Source organism: Phyllostomus discolor, chromosome 3 (genome assembly GCF_004126475.2).
Source record: "Phyllostomus discolor isolate MPI-MPIP mPhyDis1 chromosome 3, mPhyDis1.pri.v3, whole genome shotgun sequence".
In the NCBI taxonomy this organism is placed as follows: domain Eukaryota; kingdom Metazoa; phylum Chordata; class Mammalia; order Chiroptera; family Phyllostomidae; genus Phyllostomus; species Phyllostomus discolor.
Genome location: NC_040905.2, coordinates 213,495,845 through 213,510,210, shown reverse-complemented (window position 1 = coordinate 213,510,210; position 14,366 = coordinate 213,495,845). Strand labels below are relative to the sequence as shown.

General features: G+C 71.3%; 1 protein-coding gene across 2 annotated transcripts in view; it reads left to right on the top strand.

Moving 5' to 3' along the window:
* RXRA (retinoid X receptor alpha) overlaps window positions 1–12,013 on the top strand; it is a 76,177-nt gene extending 64,164 nt beyond the window's left edge. The window contains exons 3-10 of one of the 2 annotated variants that reach the window (XM_028525760.2): window positions 83–262; window positions 5,588–5,757; window positions 7,966–8,095; window positions 8,881–9,013; window positions 9,609–9,700; window positions 10,118–10,223; window positions 11,729–11,878; window positions 11,914–12,013. In XM_028525760.2, coding sequence (XP_028381561.1) covers window positions 83–262; window positions 5,588–5,757; window positions 7,966–8,095; window positions 8,881–9,013; window positions 9,609–9,700; window positions 10,118–10,223; window positions 11,729–11,876 — 959 coding nt within the window. In that variant the 3' untranslated portion in view covers window positions 11,877–11,878; window positions 11,914–12,013. Of the gene's footprint in view, window positions 1–82; window positions 263–5,587; window positions 5,758–7,965; window positions 8,096–8,880; window positions 9,014–9,608; window positions 9,701–10,117; window positions 10,224–11,728 lie in introns of both variants that reach the window. The other variant, XM_036022446.1, reaches the window with a different exon arrangement.
* Window positions 12,014–14,366: the final 2,353 nt, after the last annotated feature.

Below are 14,366 nucleotides of genomic sequence, written 5' to 3'. Positions count from 1 at the left end.
GCTGTCGTCCCGCCCGGGACCCCCGGGGTGGGAGCCCGGCGGTGGGTGGGGAGCTCACCGCCGCCCTGCCCCCGCCCCGCAGGCAAGCACTACGGCGTGTACAGCTGCGAGGGCTGCAAGGGCTTCTTCAAGCGCACGGTGCGCAAGGACCTGACCTACACCTGCCGGGACAACAAGGACTGCCTCATCGACAAGCGCCAGCGCAACCGCTGCCAGTACTGCCGCTACCAGAAGTGCCTGGCCATGGGCATGAAGCGCGAGGGTAGGCACCGTGGGGGCGCGGGCCTCGTGGCGTCCCGGGGGCGGCCGGCCCCTCGCATACCTCTGGCGACGGGGCGCTCGCTCCCTGATGCTGCCCCGTGGGCTGTGATCTCACTCAGACAGTGCCCTCCCAAGTGCCTGTGGCGAGTCCGGCTCTGGGGCCGGGGATGACACAGTGGTGGCCGCCAGCCCCCGGGGATGGGTGTCGCTCCGACCCTCTTCCTGATCGTGGGGACTGGGTCCAGCTCCTGGCTCCAGGGAGCCAGGCAGAGGCAGGAGGAGGCCAGTGAGGGCGGAGGCTGGTGGTGGGCGGTGGGGGCGGGAATAGACCGAGGCATGAGGGGCGCCCAGAGGCCGGGGGCCGTGTTCCCACTGTCCTGTGAGGGCACAGCCGAGGAGGCCCCGGTGGAGGCGGCGCTGACCAGGGGGCAGGGAGCTCCGGGGGCCACCCGACGTCCCCCAGGCCTGCTGGACGCTGGAGAGCAGCCGCACTCCGCTCCTCCTGCACAGCCCAGGCCCCTGCAGCAGCGGGGTTCCCGCCGTGGGGCTCTGGCCCTGGGTGGGGGAGCCCATCTCATGGACAGTGCTGGTCAGGGCCGGGTGGGGGTGGGCGGCAGCGGTCTCTCCCTGGAGTTCTCAAGCAGTGCAGCCGGACCCTCACTCCTGGCGTGCCCTGGGGCCTCCTCCCAGCTCGTTCCTGCCCCGGGCCTCAGTTTCCCCGTCTGTAGGTTTGGTGGCCCCAGCACTTTTCGTGGGCACCCGTGCTGGCGTGGGGGTGGTGGGCCCGTGGGGCAGGGGTCTCGGGGTCTGCTCCCTTCCCCGTGGCCGCTCCAGGGCCTACGGTGGCTGCCACGTCCCTCTCCTCCCCAGCAGCTCCTGATTGCCCCCTAGTGGTGGCCGCAGTTTTTACCCAAATTCATTCCTTTTTCTTTCTGCTCCTCGTCAGCCCCAGTTTGCTCCTCGCCTAGACACTGAAACCTCGGCTGGGCCGCACGGTCCTGCAGGGTCTCCTGCCCGAGGCTGCAGGGGGAGGGTGACGTGGGTGCGGCCCCGTCTCCTGCAGCTGCCCCTGCTGCCAGCGAGGGGCAGTGGGTCCATGCACCCCCGGAGGGGAGGGGGCTCGGGTCCGAGCCAGGGGCCGGCCTGGACCCTGCAGACTGTGTACACGCTGGACCTTCCCGCTGGGGGTGCAAGCTCCGAAGTGTGTTCAGCCCCCCTTCCTCGTGCAGGCAGAGAGCCTGAGGCCCGGGGTGTCCCGGCCTCGCCAGGTCCCGCCCAGGGCGGAGCCTGGGCCTCAGGCTTCCAGGGCTGAGCTCCTTTCTTGAGGCCACTGAGGGAGTGCGTGCCCGGCCCCCATTCCCCTGGGTGGCCCGTGTAGTCAGGGAGGGCTTTCTGGAGGTGGCGAACACAGTGTTGTCCTGAAGGATAGAACCTTCGGCAAGGTGCAGGCGGGTAGGGGGCAGCGTGTCTGGTTGGAGCCTGGCCCGAGGGCTGGGTGCCAGTGTGCCAGGGGGAGGGTGGGCACCCAGGCAGGCCACCCGAGGCTCCCACAATGCAGCCCCGAGCAGGCTTGGGTCCCAAGCCTGAGCTCAGCCCCCCAGCTGGGCGCCGTGCTGCGCCCCACGCTGCGCCCCACGCTGGGCCCGGGCACGTGGGGAGCTGCGGGCGTCCCCCCCACCAAACATGAGTGCCGCGTAAGCAGGCAGGCCCCCTTCAGGACCTGGGGGTGCAGGGCTCCCTGGGAGCCCGGGGGAGGCTCCTGCCTTGGCGCGCCGGGCAAGCCCCCGGTGGCTGGGAGGTGGCCGGTGGACGCCTGAGGAACGAGGAGGGTCAGGCCGGGGCTTGGCCGGCAGAGGGCGGCCCGTGCAGAGGACGTGGGCGTTGGTGACGTGGCCGGCTGCAGGGGCAGCTGCTGTCCTGTGCCCCTGGGGGGCCGTCCTGCCCGGTCCCGGGCTCATCCAGCAAGCGCTGGCCCTTTCCTGAGGTCCCCTCAGCCCACTCACCTGAGAGCCGGGCTATTGTCATGGACTCCAGCTTCCTGTCCCCCGAAGGCCTGGGGGAGAGGGGGTGGCGCCCTGTTTCATCACGGGGGCTGTGGCCGGGCCGGGGAGACCTGCCTGGGTCGGACCCGCCCCTGATGTCCACCGGTGACGGAGTCCGGTCTCCAGCAGCGGTTAGGCGTGCCTTCTGAGGATGCCACCCACTCTGTGCACACACACTGTCCCACTCACCATGGTGCTGGGGGCGCGGGGGCTTGGGGGGGCCGTGGCCAGCACTGGGGGCAGCGTCCCTCCAGCCTCCGCCCGCAGGTCTGGTGGACGAGGCTGGTGCTGTGGGCACGTTTGCGGGAGCAGCGTGGGCCCTCGGGACCTGATTCACGGGCCGCCGGAGAAGCCCCCGATGCTGCGGGACTCTCTGCCCTTTGCCCCACCCCCCGGGTGTGTGTGGCGAATGTGCAGGAGAGTGCTCCTGCGCCCGGACACTGCGGCACGGCCCTGGCAGCCCCGCAGGCTCAGTCCCCAGACACGCGGCCTCTGGCGAGGTGGTGGCTTCTCACGTCTCCTGGAGCCTGAGGGGCCCAGTGCAGGGCCGTCCTTAGGAGGCACAGCCTGTGGCCCTGGAAAGGCCTCAGCGCCGTCCCTGCAGGGAGCTGCGTGGCCTCAGGTCCTGTGACCCAGAGGGGCCAGGAGGCATGTGTCCCCCTGCTCCTACACCCGCCGTGCAGCCTGTAGCCGGGGGCTAGGCACTGCCCCCAGCCCCGGGAAATGGAGACGGCTCCTCTCCCCTGTGTTGCTCCCGGCAAACCAAGGAGGACTCCCTGGCTGTGGTGGCACTGTTAGCCCCAGGCCGGGGCAGCGCGGCAGTCCGGGCGAGCAGAGGCCAGGCACGCCCACCCAGGGTTCCCTGGGCCGGGAGCATGTGGGATGTTGTAAGCTGAAGGTCCCCAGGGCCGGTCCCGGGCAGGACGCCGCTGATGCGTCTCCACGCTCATGACTCCTCGGCGTGGCAGGCGGTCACACCCCTGTTGCAGGTGGGGAAACTGAGGCTCACACGCAGGCACAGAGTCCAGTGAACAGTGGGAGGGGCAGCTGGGGGCTGGCACTGGGCCGGCTGAACACAGGGGGGCTGGGGGTCCTGGCTGGGGCCGACTGGACGCCCCTCCTTGGGCTGACGGAGGATGCGGCGGGCCGGTGGCCCCTCTGCCGTGCGGTGGCCCCCAGGGGCTGGTTGCGCAGCATTCTGGGGGGAGCTGGGGGACACTGTTCCCCCAGCTGGGAAGTCACTCGGCCAGCCCCGCGCCAGGCTGAGCCTGGGCCTGTTGGCTGGAGCTCGAGGTGCAGCACCTGGGGGCCCCCCCAGGCTGATCGGGAGGCAGGCCCTGGCTGGGGGTCCCCAGTCCGAGAGGGGAGACCTGGCCCCCAGCTGGGGGTACCCCTGGCCCAGGCTGGAGAGGCCCACCTCTCTGCTTCCTCCCCCAGGAAGGCCTGTCCCCGCTTCCTCCCCCCGCCCTCTGCTTCCTGTGCCCCGGCTCCCGGCTCCAGGGGGCTGCAGCACGGAAGCGGCAGCCTCTGGCCCGGGCGTGCACGCGGGTGTGTGGGCTCTGGCCTCGGGGGCCCGGCCTGAGGGCCGTTGCTCTCAGCTGAGGACGCTGGGGACCAGGGAGGCCAGGGACTCGCCCGGGCCGCCTGGCTGTTAGAGGCAGATTAAGGTCTGGGGCCCTGGGCCCGCCTGTGCCGGCGCCTGCGCCCTGAGCTGCCCGTGGTCCAGGGAGCCCAGCCACACCCTGCTGGCTGGCTGAGCCTCAGTTTCCCCACCTGGTGGAGTGAAGTGGCCGAGCTGAGCCGCGTGTGTCTCGGCTGTGTCCTGCCCCTGGGGGCTGAGGGTCCTTTCCGGGGGACCGACCTTGGGGACCTCCTTCTCGGGGTCTCCAGGACACGGCCTGCCTGGGTTCCGGGTCCCCGTCGCCCTGGACGCCAGCCCAGGTCGTTCCCGTAGCCTCCTCCTGCCTACCTGGTTGGCCCTGCTGGTGCGCGACCCGGTTTTTGAGGCTGAGAGGGTGACCTAGCGCCCCCCGACCCCTGTCTGCGGAGGGTCTGGGGCCTGGCGGCTCCTGGCCATCCTCCTGCCAGCGTGAGCTCCCCGCCCAGCCCGCCCGCCTGCCCGCCCACCGTCAAACTGTCGGGAAGAGCCAGGCTCGCAAACGCTCGGACCTGAGGCTTGCTCCTCAGCCCGGCGGCGTCCGGCCGGCCCTGGAGTCTCACCCTGGCCCGGGGGCGGCTCTGCATGGCCAGGTGTCGGTGCGGGGAGGACGCAGGGCCTGGCCTCGGAGCCCCGAGGCCCCGGAGAGGGGCACAGATGGGTCCCAGCGTCCGTGGGGGGTGGGCGAGAAGCTCTTGGCTCTGGGGGTGGGGAGGTGTCAACGGGCCTGTTAAGCTCTGGGCCGTGGGTCGGGACCCCCGCCAGGCCGGGTGGGGGGGATCTGCAGCAGGAGGGGGGCGAACGTCCTGTGTCCCAGGGCAGCCGAGACCGCGCCCTCCCGTGCCCCCTGCCCCGCCTTCCCTGCCGGGGCTCTCGGTGGGGTGAATGGCCTGGCTCTGGGGCCTTGTGCTCGTGTGGGGATCGTGTGGTGACTTCGGGGGTCTCGGCTCCTCTTGGGCAGCTCGGGTTGCACGTACTCTCAAGCCAAAGGTCTGCGTGCACACCCCCAGTGCAGCTTCTCTACCGTGTAGGTGTTTGGGGCGACAGAGTTGAAGTAAACCATTTATTTTTGTTTTAAGATTTATTTATTTATTTTTAGAGAGGGAAGGGAGGGAGAAAGAGAGAGAGAGAGAGAAACATCAATGTGCGGTTGGTTGCTGGGGGCCGTGGCCTGCAACCCAGGCACGTGCCCTGGCTGGGAATCGAACCTGCAACACTTTGGTTCTCAGCCTGTGCTCAATCCACTGAGCTACGCCAGTCAGGGCTGTAAACCATTTATTCGCTGCCTCTTCCAATTGGTGTCTCTCTCTGGGGCCCCAGCGCCCGGCCCCCTCCTGGCTCCCCGCCTGTCCAGCCCCTGCTCTGGCCTCCGCACGTGCCGCCTCTGTCCGAACCCGTGTCCCTGGTTTTTCCATTCCTTCGGTCTCATTGCCCCTTCCTCCGGGAAGCCTTCCTGGCTTTGCCCGTGTCCGTGGCCCATCCCATCCCTTCTCTGTTCCTGTGGGGATCCCTTCCGAGCCACCCACTCGGTCTGCCCTGCCGTGTCCGGCCCGGGGGGTTGGGTGTGGGTGCCAGTGCGCACACCCGTGGGCCGGGTCGGTGAGCGGCGGGCGCGCTCCGTTCTCAGCCGTGCAGGAGGAGCGGCAGCGGGGCAAGGACCGGAGCGAGAGCGAGGTGGAGTCCACCAGCAGCGCCAACGAGGACATGCCGGTGGAGAAGATCCTGGAGGCCGAGCTGGCCGTCGAGCCCAAGACCGAGACGTACGTGGAGGCCAACGTGGGGCTGAACCCCAACTCGGTGAGTGCCGCCCGCCCTCGGGTCCCCTCCCCCCCGTGGGGGCAGGCCCCCCTGTGCAGCTCTGGGGAGCGTGAGCCCCGGGACCCCCCCCGGACTGGAGGCAGGACTTGGGGCTTCACGCCTCCTGTGGCCTCCCGCCCGTTGTCCAGTGGGTGTCGGGGCCCCCTGCCTGCCGCAGGTCTGGGGACAGCATCGTGTCCAGGCCTTCTCTGTCTCCCACGTGGGCTCAGGGCGACCCTGAGGCTGCCGGGCCTGCCCTGAGCTCGCCCTGGCTCCGGGGCCCAGCACAGCCTACACCTGCCCTGCCCCAAGCCCGGGGCCTTTGCACGCACTGCCCCTGCCGGCTCCTCAGGCTTCCAGGAGCCCCTTTTACTGGGGTCCCCTCGGGCCCCTGCCAGGGTGGGCCTGGCCCTGGGAGGTGGGCTCGGCCCTCATCGCCCCCTTCAGGGCCCCGGGCACGTGGCCCGTGCACCCTCCCCCACGGACAGCCTGCCGGCCTTCGGTCGGGGCGGTGACCCCTGCCTGCGGGCGGGCGCTCGCACGCGGCCCTCCCCCGCATCTAAGAGTGGGGGTCCCCTCCTACACGCTCAGGAGGCTCCTGCAGGCTGAGGCCCTGCTTCCTGCACTCTGTGATGGGGCGCCAGCGGTGACCCCGTGACCCCGGGCAGGGTGACCCGGCCTCACCCTCGGTCCCCCCCTCCGGTCCCAGTGGCAGGTGGGAGGCCAGCTGTGAGGGTTTCATGATCAAGCAGAATCTAAAAAAAACCCCCAAAAACCCACCAAAGAAAATGGGAGACCGAGAGAGGGCTGCCAACCTTTAATTTTGCCAAGTAAGGGCGTCACGTGGGAGGCCATCTGGCCCCTGCCCTCCCGGTGGCTTTGGGGGGAGGTGCTGGAGGCCCAGACGGGGGCGGGGGGCCAGGCCTCGCAAGGTAGGGGAGCTCCCGGGATCCTCCCTGCCCCCCGTCCTGCGCACCCACCTTCTCCGCTGGCCCTCGTGCCACAGCTCCCTGTGGGACCCCTCCCCGCGGACGGCAGTGGGAGGCCCGGGAGGCCCAGCTCTGCAGCCCTGGGGGAGCCTCCGGCCTCTGCCTGGGGCCCTGCTGTCCTGCTGTCCACCCCCCGGGAAGGACAGTCCTTTCCACTTGGGCGCAGGGGGGCCCGTCGGTGGTGCTGACGGCCGAGGCTCAGAGCGGTTTGGGGTGGGCTGCAGGCCACGCAGCCCATGGGGCTGGAACGCCTCCCGGCCCGTTCCCCACAGCAGCCGCGCCAGGACCAGCCTGCCCTCCCGCTCCCACCACCCGTCTTCACCCACCGCAGGTGCGCGGGCACCCGTGCACCCGCCTCGGCGGTCCGGCCTGCTCCCTGGGGCTGGGCCCGCTGGGCCACTCGGGGGCCCTGGGCGGGGGCTGCTGGCCGGGGGTCTCTCGGCGCCACCTCTGAGCCCGGGAGGGAGAGGCAGCTGGGCGGTGGGTGGGAAGGGGGGATGAGGGGGGCCAGCAGCACCCTCCAGCCAGGCCTCAGAGTCCTCGGAGTCCCACGCCTGCCCCAGCCCCCAGCCCCTCTCGCTTCCTCGTCCGAGACGCCGGCCACCTGGCACCTGCCGCTGCGGTGGGGCTGGCAGACTCAGGCCAGACGGTCTTCCTGGGGCGGCTCTGGCAGGGGACCGCAGACTGAGGGCCTCACGCGGCACAGGTTCCTCTGTCCCGCCCTTCCTGAGGCCGGAGTCTGAACACACAGTCCCACCGAGTCAGGCCCGGCTGGCGGCCGGCCTGGCTCCCGCTGGGGGCGTCGCCCTCCCCCCCCCACACCTCCTCCAGGACGGCAGGTTTCTGCTCCAACTCAGGGCCCTGCCTCCAGCTTCGCTGCAGCCCTGACTTCTCCCCTCCGACCTCTGCTCCGGCGTCCCTGCCTGTGCCCCCGACTCTGAGCTCCCACCCCCCTCTCTGAGGGCCCTGTGATGACACGGGGACCCTGTGAGGACCCTGTGATGGCCCCTGAGTCCTGCAGGGTCACCTCCCGCCTCGACCCTGAACTTAATAACGTCCCCAGTGTCCCTCTGGCCGTGCGAGGCCCCCTCGTCCCGGGCCTGGGGACTGGGACCTGGGTGTCTGTTGGGGCACACCCGGCACACAGGGGAGAGCGGGGCCTGGTCCGGGCGCGGCGTGCCCTCACCACGCCCCCCGCCCCTGCCCCCCCCCCCCCCAGCCCAATGACCCCGTCACCAACATCTGCCACGCGGCGGACAAGCAGCTCTTCACGCTGGTGGAGTGGGCCAAGCGCATCCCGCACTTCTCGGAGCTGCCGCTGGACGACCAGGTCATCCTGCTGCGGGCGGGTGAGTGTGCCGGCCCCCCCTCGGCGGACCGGGGCGCGTGGGGCGACCCGTGAGACAGCCCACTGGGAACCCTTCCGAGCGCCCAGGAGGGGAAGCGGCGGCACGTCCTGTGACTGCCGGCGCTGACCGCCGGTGGCCCCGGGTCCCCCGGCGACAGGAGCGGGGAGACGGCCGGGCGCGGAGCTGCCTGAGGTCGTCTTGTTTAGCCCCCGGTGCCCGCTCCGGCTTCTCGGCTCGCCTGACCCGGGCGCCGCGGCGGCCTGCGGCTCTTACCCGCCTGGTTCCCAACCACAGGCCTGTTTACTGGGGTGGGGGGGGTTCCACGAGGCCCATGCTGACCTCTGAGAGTTTGCCGTTGGGCCCCAGCCGGCAGCCGCTGTTCACACTGCCCCAGAGAGAGCAGGGGCGCTGTCCCGGGCGCCCCAAGGTGCCAGCAGCGTGCTCTTGCAGGAAGAGCCCCCCCCCCCACCTCGGGGCTGCTGAGTCTGGGAGCACCCAGGTTGCACGGCCGTAGCAGGCGCTCGGTGCAGGGCCTTCGCTATGCCATGGGCACCGCGGACGCGCCGTCCCCAGACGTGGGGACCTGGGAGCTTCCCCTCTGGGGCGTGTTCATGGGGTCAGGGCTCCCACGGAGACCCCTTTGGGGGCCCTGTCTTGCGTCCCCGTGGCGGTGGCTCTGTGCTGACACGTGCTGCCTTTGCAGGGGCGGTGGGTGCGGGGCGGCTGTGGGCTGGCGGGGGCGGGGGGCGGGAGGCAGCCACTGAGCGTGTGCACCCCCACCCCAGGCTGGAACGAGCTGCTCATCGCCTCCTTCTCCCACCGGTCCATCGCCGTCAAGGACGGCATCCTGCTGGCCACCGGGCTGCACGTGCACCGGAACAGCGCCCACAGTGCGGGCGTGGGCGCCATCTTTGACAGGTGGGGCGGCCGAGCGGCCCGAGGGCGGGTCCTCGAGGCCTGGGCCCTGCGTGCGCGGGCCTCCTGCGCGGGACGCGGAGGGGAGGGCGAGGTGGAGATGAAGCCCCTCTGAGCCCGGCCCCTGGGGTCCCCCCCCGTCCCCGTGCTTCCCAGGAGCCCCGTGCGTGGGAGGGAAGGCTGCGCTTGCTGGAAAGCAGAAGCAGCCCGTCCTGTGGACACGGTTTCCCCGTGCCCGGGGGGCGGGGCGCATCCTCCTCTGCACAGCTGGGACCCTGAGGCCCCCCGGCCCGTGGGGGCCACACCTGTGTCAGCCCCTGGAGCGGGCGGGGCTGTCACCAGCCGCCTGGGCCCCAGCTTCCGGGTGAAGTCCCAGGTGCAGACCCCTCCCGGCGGAGGGCAGAGCCGTCACCGCGCCCCCCCCCCGGGGGGCAGCAGGGGCCAGGCCTGGCATGGCCCTGTCGGGGCGGTTCTTCGGGTCGGCCCGGCCCTCCCCAGCGGCCCTGCGGGGCCACACCGGCCCCCCTGAGTTCTTCGCAGACTCCTGGGGGCCCGGCGAGGGGCACGGCCTGACGCGGCCCTGGGTGTCTGCCCGCAGGGTCCTGACCGAGCTCGTGTCCAAGATGCGGGACATGCACATGGACAAGACGGAGCTGGGCTGCCTGCGGGCCATCGTCCTCTTCAACCCGGGTATGGCCGGCCTCCCCACGCTCGCCCCACCCCACCCTGCTCCTACCACGAGTCTCCCGCTTGCAGTGGGGGGCCCTGCCGCCTCCTCCCCAGCCCCCGAGAGGGTCTCCCTGTGCGGCGGGGCCCCCCGAGCCACTCTCACCCTCAGGGGTCTGGCGAGGCCTCCGCTGGCTTTGCCCCGGACTCCTGGGGTCCCCAGGGGCCAGGCTCCCCGGGAGCTTGCGGTGCCGAGGGTCTGGAGCCCGGACAGTCCCCTTTGTCACTGATGGGCGTTCGGACCTGCCCTCGGTCCCGTGGGACCCGCCCTTCCCTGCCGCAGGTGCCCTATCTGGGGGCTTCGGTGCTGTGTGGAGGGAGGGGCACCTTTCGGGGGCCCCCGGGGGAGGGGCGCTGACCCTCCGCCCTTCTTCCTTGCAGACTCCAAGGGGCTCTCGAACCCGGCCGAGGTGGAGGCCCTGCGGGAGAAGGTCTACGCGTCCCTGGAGGCCTACTGCAAACACAAGTACCCGGAGCAGCCGGGCAGGTGAGCCGGGCTGCCCTCCTGCCGGGCGCGGGCCCCGCGGGTGTCCTGCCCACCCCCACCCTGGGCCAGCGTGCCGCCGGCCAGCCCTGCAGGCCCTTCTGTGTGCTGAGACGGTGGTGCGCTTCTGGCGTGCCCGAGCGAGGACCAGCCCTCTCTCGGCCGGCCCCAGTGCAGACACACTGTGCACTTCCCTGTAGCCCCACTGGAAAGAAGGGCCCCGTGCTGGCACACAGTAGGTGCTCGTCTTTGTCAAGGGCACAGAGAAGGTCGTGCTTCCCCCACCCCCGAGGGGACCAGTGGAGCAGGGCCTTGGCACTCGCCCCCAGCAGGGATGGGCGCCAGTGCACAGTAGGTGCTTTGTGAACCCACAGAGCAGAGAGGCAAGTGGGCCCGGAGCAGAGCCTTCCTCTCCCCGCCTGGCTGGGCTGGGCCTACTGCGTGTCGGGAGGAGGGAGCCGTCCCAGTGACTGCACCCTGTCTCTGGAAAAGGGGCACCTCCTGGCGGGGGCCCAGGACAGCGGCCTCCCCGGCCCCAGCTCGCCGGCCGGTGCGCACAGACCGGCGCGCACACGGTTAACAGCGGCCAGCTGCCGGGCGCTCATCTGGTTTGTTTTAAAGCGAGACTTCCCGGATGGAGGGCCGGGGCCGGGCTGGAGTGGCAGGCCGCCTTGTTTTTCCTGGCTCCCGCCCCGGCCGCCGCGCCAGCTCAGCAGAAACGGCTCGGGCTCTGGCCCCCGTCCAGGCTGGCGGCTGTGTCTCTGCCTAGAAAATGCCGGTTGCGTGGCAGCCGACCGCGGGGCCTTCACCCCCTGAACACAGGCGCTGTGGGCAGGCCGTGAGGCCCCGCAGCTCCCGAGGGTCCCAGCGGAGAGGCCAGGACAGCACGTGGGCGGGCCTGGGGCGGACAGGGGCGTCCCTAGAAGGGACATAGGCCAGCCGGCCGGGCGCGACATCTGCCCTCCTAGGGCAGGGCCTGGAGGGGCGTCCCGGTGCGGGCCTGGCTCCGGCAGAGCTGTTGCGGGGGAAGGGCTGGCGTGGGGGCGCGGGGTGGGGGTTGCTCAGGCCCAGACCTCTCCCCAGCTCAGGGCCAGCTCCACCTTCGGCGTCCCCACTGCAGCCGGAGGCCCTGCTGGCCGCCCGCTCTCTCCCCTGGGCGCAGCCCTGCTGTGGCTCCCTGTCGCCGTGGAGACGGCCTATGCACACGGGCTTCCCCACAAAGCCCTCGGCAGCCCGCCCCCGCCCGGCCCCCGCCTCGCCACGGGCCCTTTGTGCCCGATGGCCGCCCTTGGGCCTCCTCGCGGGGTCTCCGTGCCCACCCTGGGCCCGTCCCCAGGCCCGGCTCCGTTTCCGCGGCCTGAGGGCCTCTTCGAGGGCTGGGCACAGGCAGGGCTGGTGCAGGGGTGGGGGGTCGGGCGGGAGGCTCGGGCCGGAGCCCAGGAGGCAGCGGGGCCTGGGGCGGGGGCGGGGGCGGGGGAGGGCCGCCCGCTCACGCCCGGCTCCCGCAGGTTTGCCAAGCTGCTGCTGCGCCTGCCAGCCCTGCGCTCCATCGGCCTCAAGTGCCTGGAGCACCTGTTCTTCTTCAAGCTCATCGGGGACACGCCCATTGACACCTTCCTCATGGAGATGCTGGAGGCCCCGCACCAAATGACTTAGGCGCCCGGCGCCCGCCCGGCCGGCCGCCCGCTGCTGTCCTGGGCGAGCCCGCCCCTGCCCCCCTCTGCGGGGCCCGCGTGGACCTGGGGGTGCGGCCCGTCACTGCTAAGCCTAAGAGAGATGTTGCCACCCTCGTTCTTTTCAATACTGCTTGTCTTTGGACCCAGCCGGGAGCGGCTTCCCGGGGCGGCCGCCGGAGTGGCAAGGACTGGTGTGACCCCAGCCAGGCCAGTCCGGTCCCGGGACTGCGCGCAGGGCGGCCCATGGGGTCGCAGGCCCCGTCCCCGGAGCCGCAGCGCCCCCGGGGCTCTGGAGCTGTAGGCCGGAGGGAGCAGCTTCGTGTGGGCCACCGTTGTCCCGGTTTCCCAGCCTCCTGGGCCCCACCCACAATCGGGGTTCTCGGGGACCGGTGAGGAGGGGTTGGTGTTTTGTCCCAGAGGACCCCCCACTCCCCGGGAAGCCGAGGGGCTCTGGGGCCAGCAGGCTCCTCTTCCCGCACAGTGGGGGGCCGGCAGCCCCTCTTCCAAAGATCACTCGCAGCCCTGCCCCCGCCTGTGCCGGCGGGAGCCGCCTGCTGTGCCAGGTGCAGGGTCACCTCCCGGCTGCAGGGACCGCGGTTGTCCCCACCTCAGTTTTCTTTCTCCGTTGTCTCCGTTGCCACCGCTTACGTCACCCCTGCCTTCCGCCCCTCCGGGCTCTGTCGGACCCAGGGTGACCCCCCCACCCACACGGCACTGTCCGGGCCTCCGCTCGGCCTCCGATTCCCCCTCCCGGGCGCCGAGGCAGCCCCTGCTCCGGCAGCCGTGCCAGGAGGCTCTGCTGCCCCCTCCTGGAGGAGACGGCGCCCGGGAGGCCCACGGCACCAGGGACGTGGGCTGCCTTCCCGGATGGGGGTCCCTCCTGCTGTGCCCACTCGCAGAGGCCTGCGGGGCTGCAGCCTGGGGCTCTCGGGGGGGGGACCCCGTCTCGGGGGGCCGCTCTGTTCACCGGACTTGGGAACAAGGGGCCGCTGAGTGCCATCCTCCTGCGCCCGGGCTCGATGCCCCTGGGGAACAGCTGGTGGGCTGTGGTCTGGCGGGGGGGGGGGGCAAGGGGAGCCTTTGGCGGGAGCCCCATCCCAGGCCCGCTCTGGTCGAAGGCGCCCTGTGCGGCCCAGCACCCCCACTGCAGGCTGAGCTGGCCCCTGGCACTGCAGTCCCTCCCCTTGGAGGGACTCTCACCCACCAGCCCCGCGGGGGCCTGAACGGGGCAGGATGTGGGGGCTCGGGCGGCGTCCTGTCCACTGAGCCCTGGGGGGCATGCTCTGTGCCAGTGTGGCTTCTCTCCCATCGCCCCCACCAGCAGCTCTGGGCGGGGAGTGGGTGTGGGGCGGGGTGGGGGGGGTTGCCGTCCCCAAAGTTGGTGTCCCCAGAGGGCACGAGGTGCCCCTGGCAGGGAAGAGGCCCCCCTCCTCGGGTGCGGCCCTCCGAGCGCTGTCCCTGGGAGTCCGGGGCACGGTCGTGACGGGCAGTGGTGCTGGCATTCTTGAGCCGTTCCCTTCCGGGCCCCCCAGCGGAGGGGGTGTTAAACCACCCCCCGACACCCTGGTGCCTTCTGCAGCCAGACGCACCCGCTGTCCGTGCCCGGCTCCCCCCTCCCCTGGGCCTTGTGGGTGGCTCCGGAGAAGACCCAGGTGTGGGTCCTTGGTTGGGGGTCAGCTTCCCGGGAATGTCACGGCCACCGGCCCTGCTGGCGGTCCGTACAGGAGGGAGGCCCCCAGGCTGCCCCCACCCTGCCCCGCCCCCACCGGCGTCCAGGCTCCCGGGCCGTCCCCCGCTCCCCACCGGCCCGCGGTCACCGCCGCCCTGCACGTAGTTCTGTCTGGACAGGGGAGACCGGGGAAGGGGCACATTACTCAGTAGAGCGGTAGAATTCTTCTTTAACCAGATCCCCTGTAGCGATACCAATCTGGTTCAATTAAGGTGATTTTTTTTGTAATCATTATTGTATCGGTGGGACAATCTTTAATTTTCTAAAGATAGCACTAACGTCAGCTCGTTGGCCACCCCGTGCCGGTTCCCGCCTGGGCTCGGCTGGACTCCTCCGGGGTCCCCCCCGGCCGGCTCCGAGGCTGCGTCCCCGCCCCTCGCCGACACCCGACGGGGCTCCTGCGGCCCCGGCTGAGAACCAGAGACGTGGCCGAATCCTGTGCTTGGAAGGTGCCGGCAAAGCTGGCCCGCCCCACCCCTCACCCCTTGGAAACTGGCTCACCGGGACGCTTGCCGATGTGGCCCCCATCAGCCCTGAGCCACCTGGAGGACGAAAACCCAGCCCCTGGGTGTCTCAAGTCTCGGCGCGCCCGGGGGATTCAGGCTGGTGTGGGAGAGGGCCCGGGCCGGGCCCCTCCTGTGCGGTGCCCGTGGGTCCCCAGCTGGCGGTGTCCCCATCACGGAGCTGGGGCGCAGGGCCCTGGCCCTGCCCACTCGGGAGTGTGGTGCAAGGCGTGTGCGC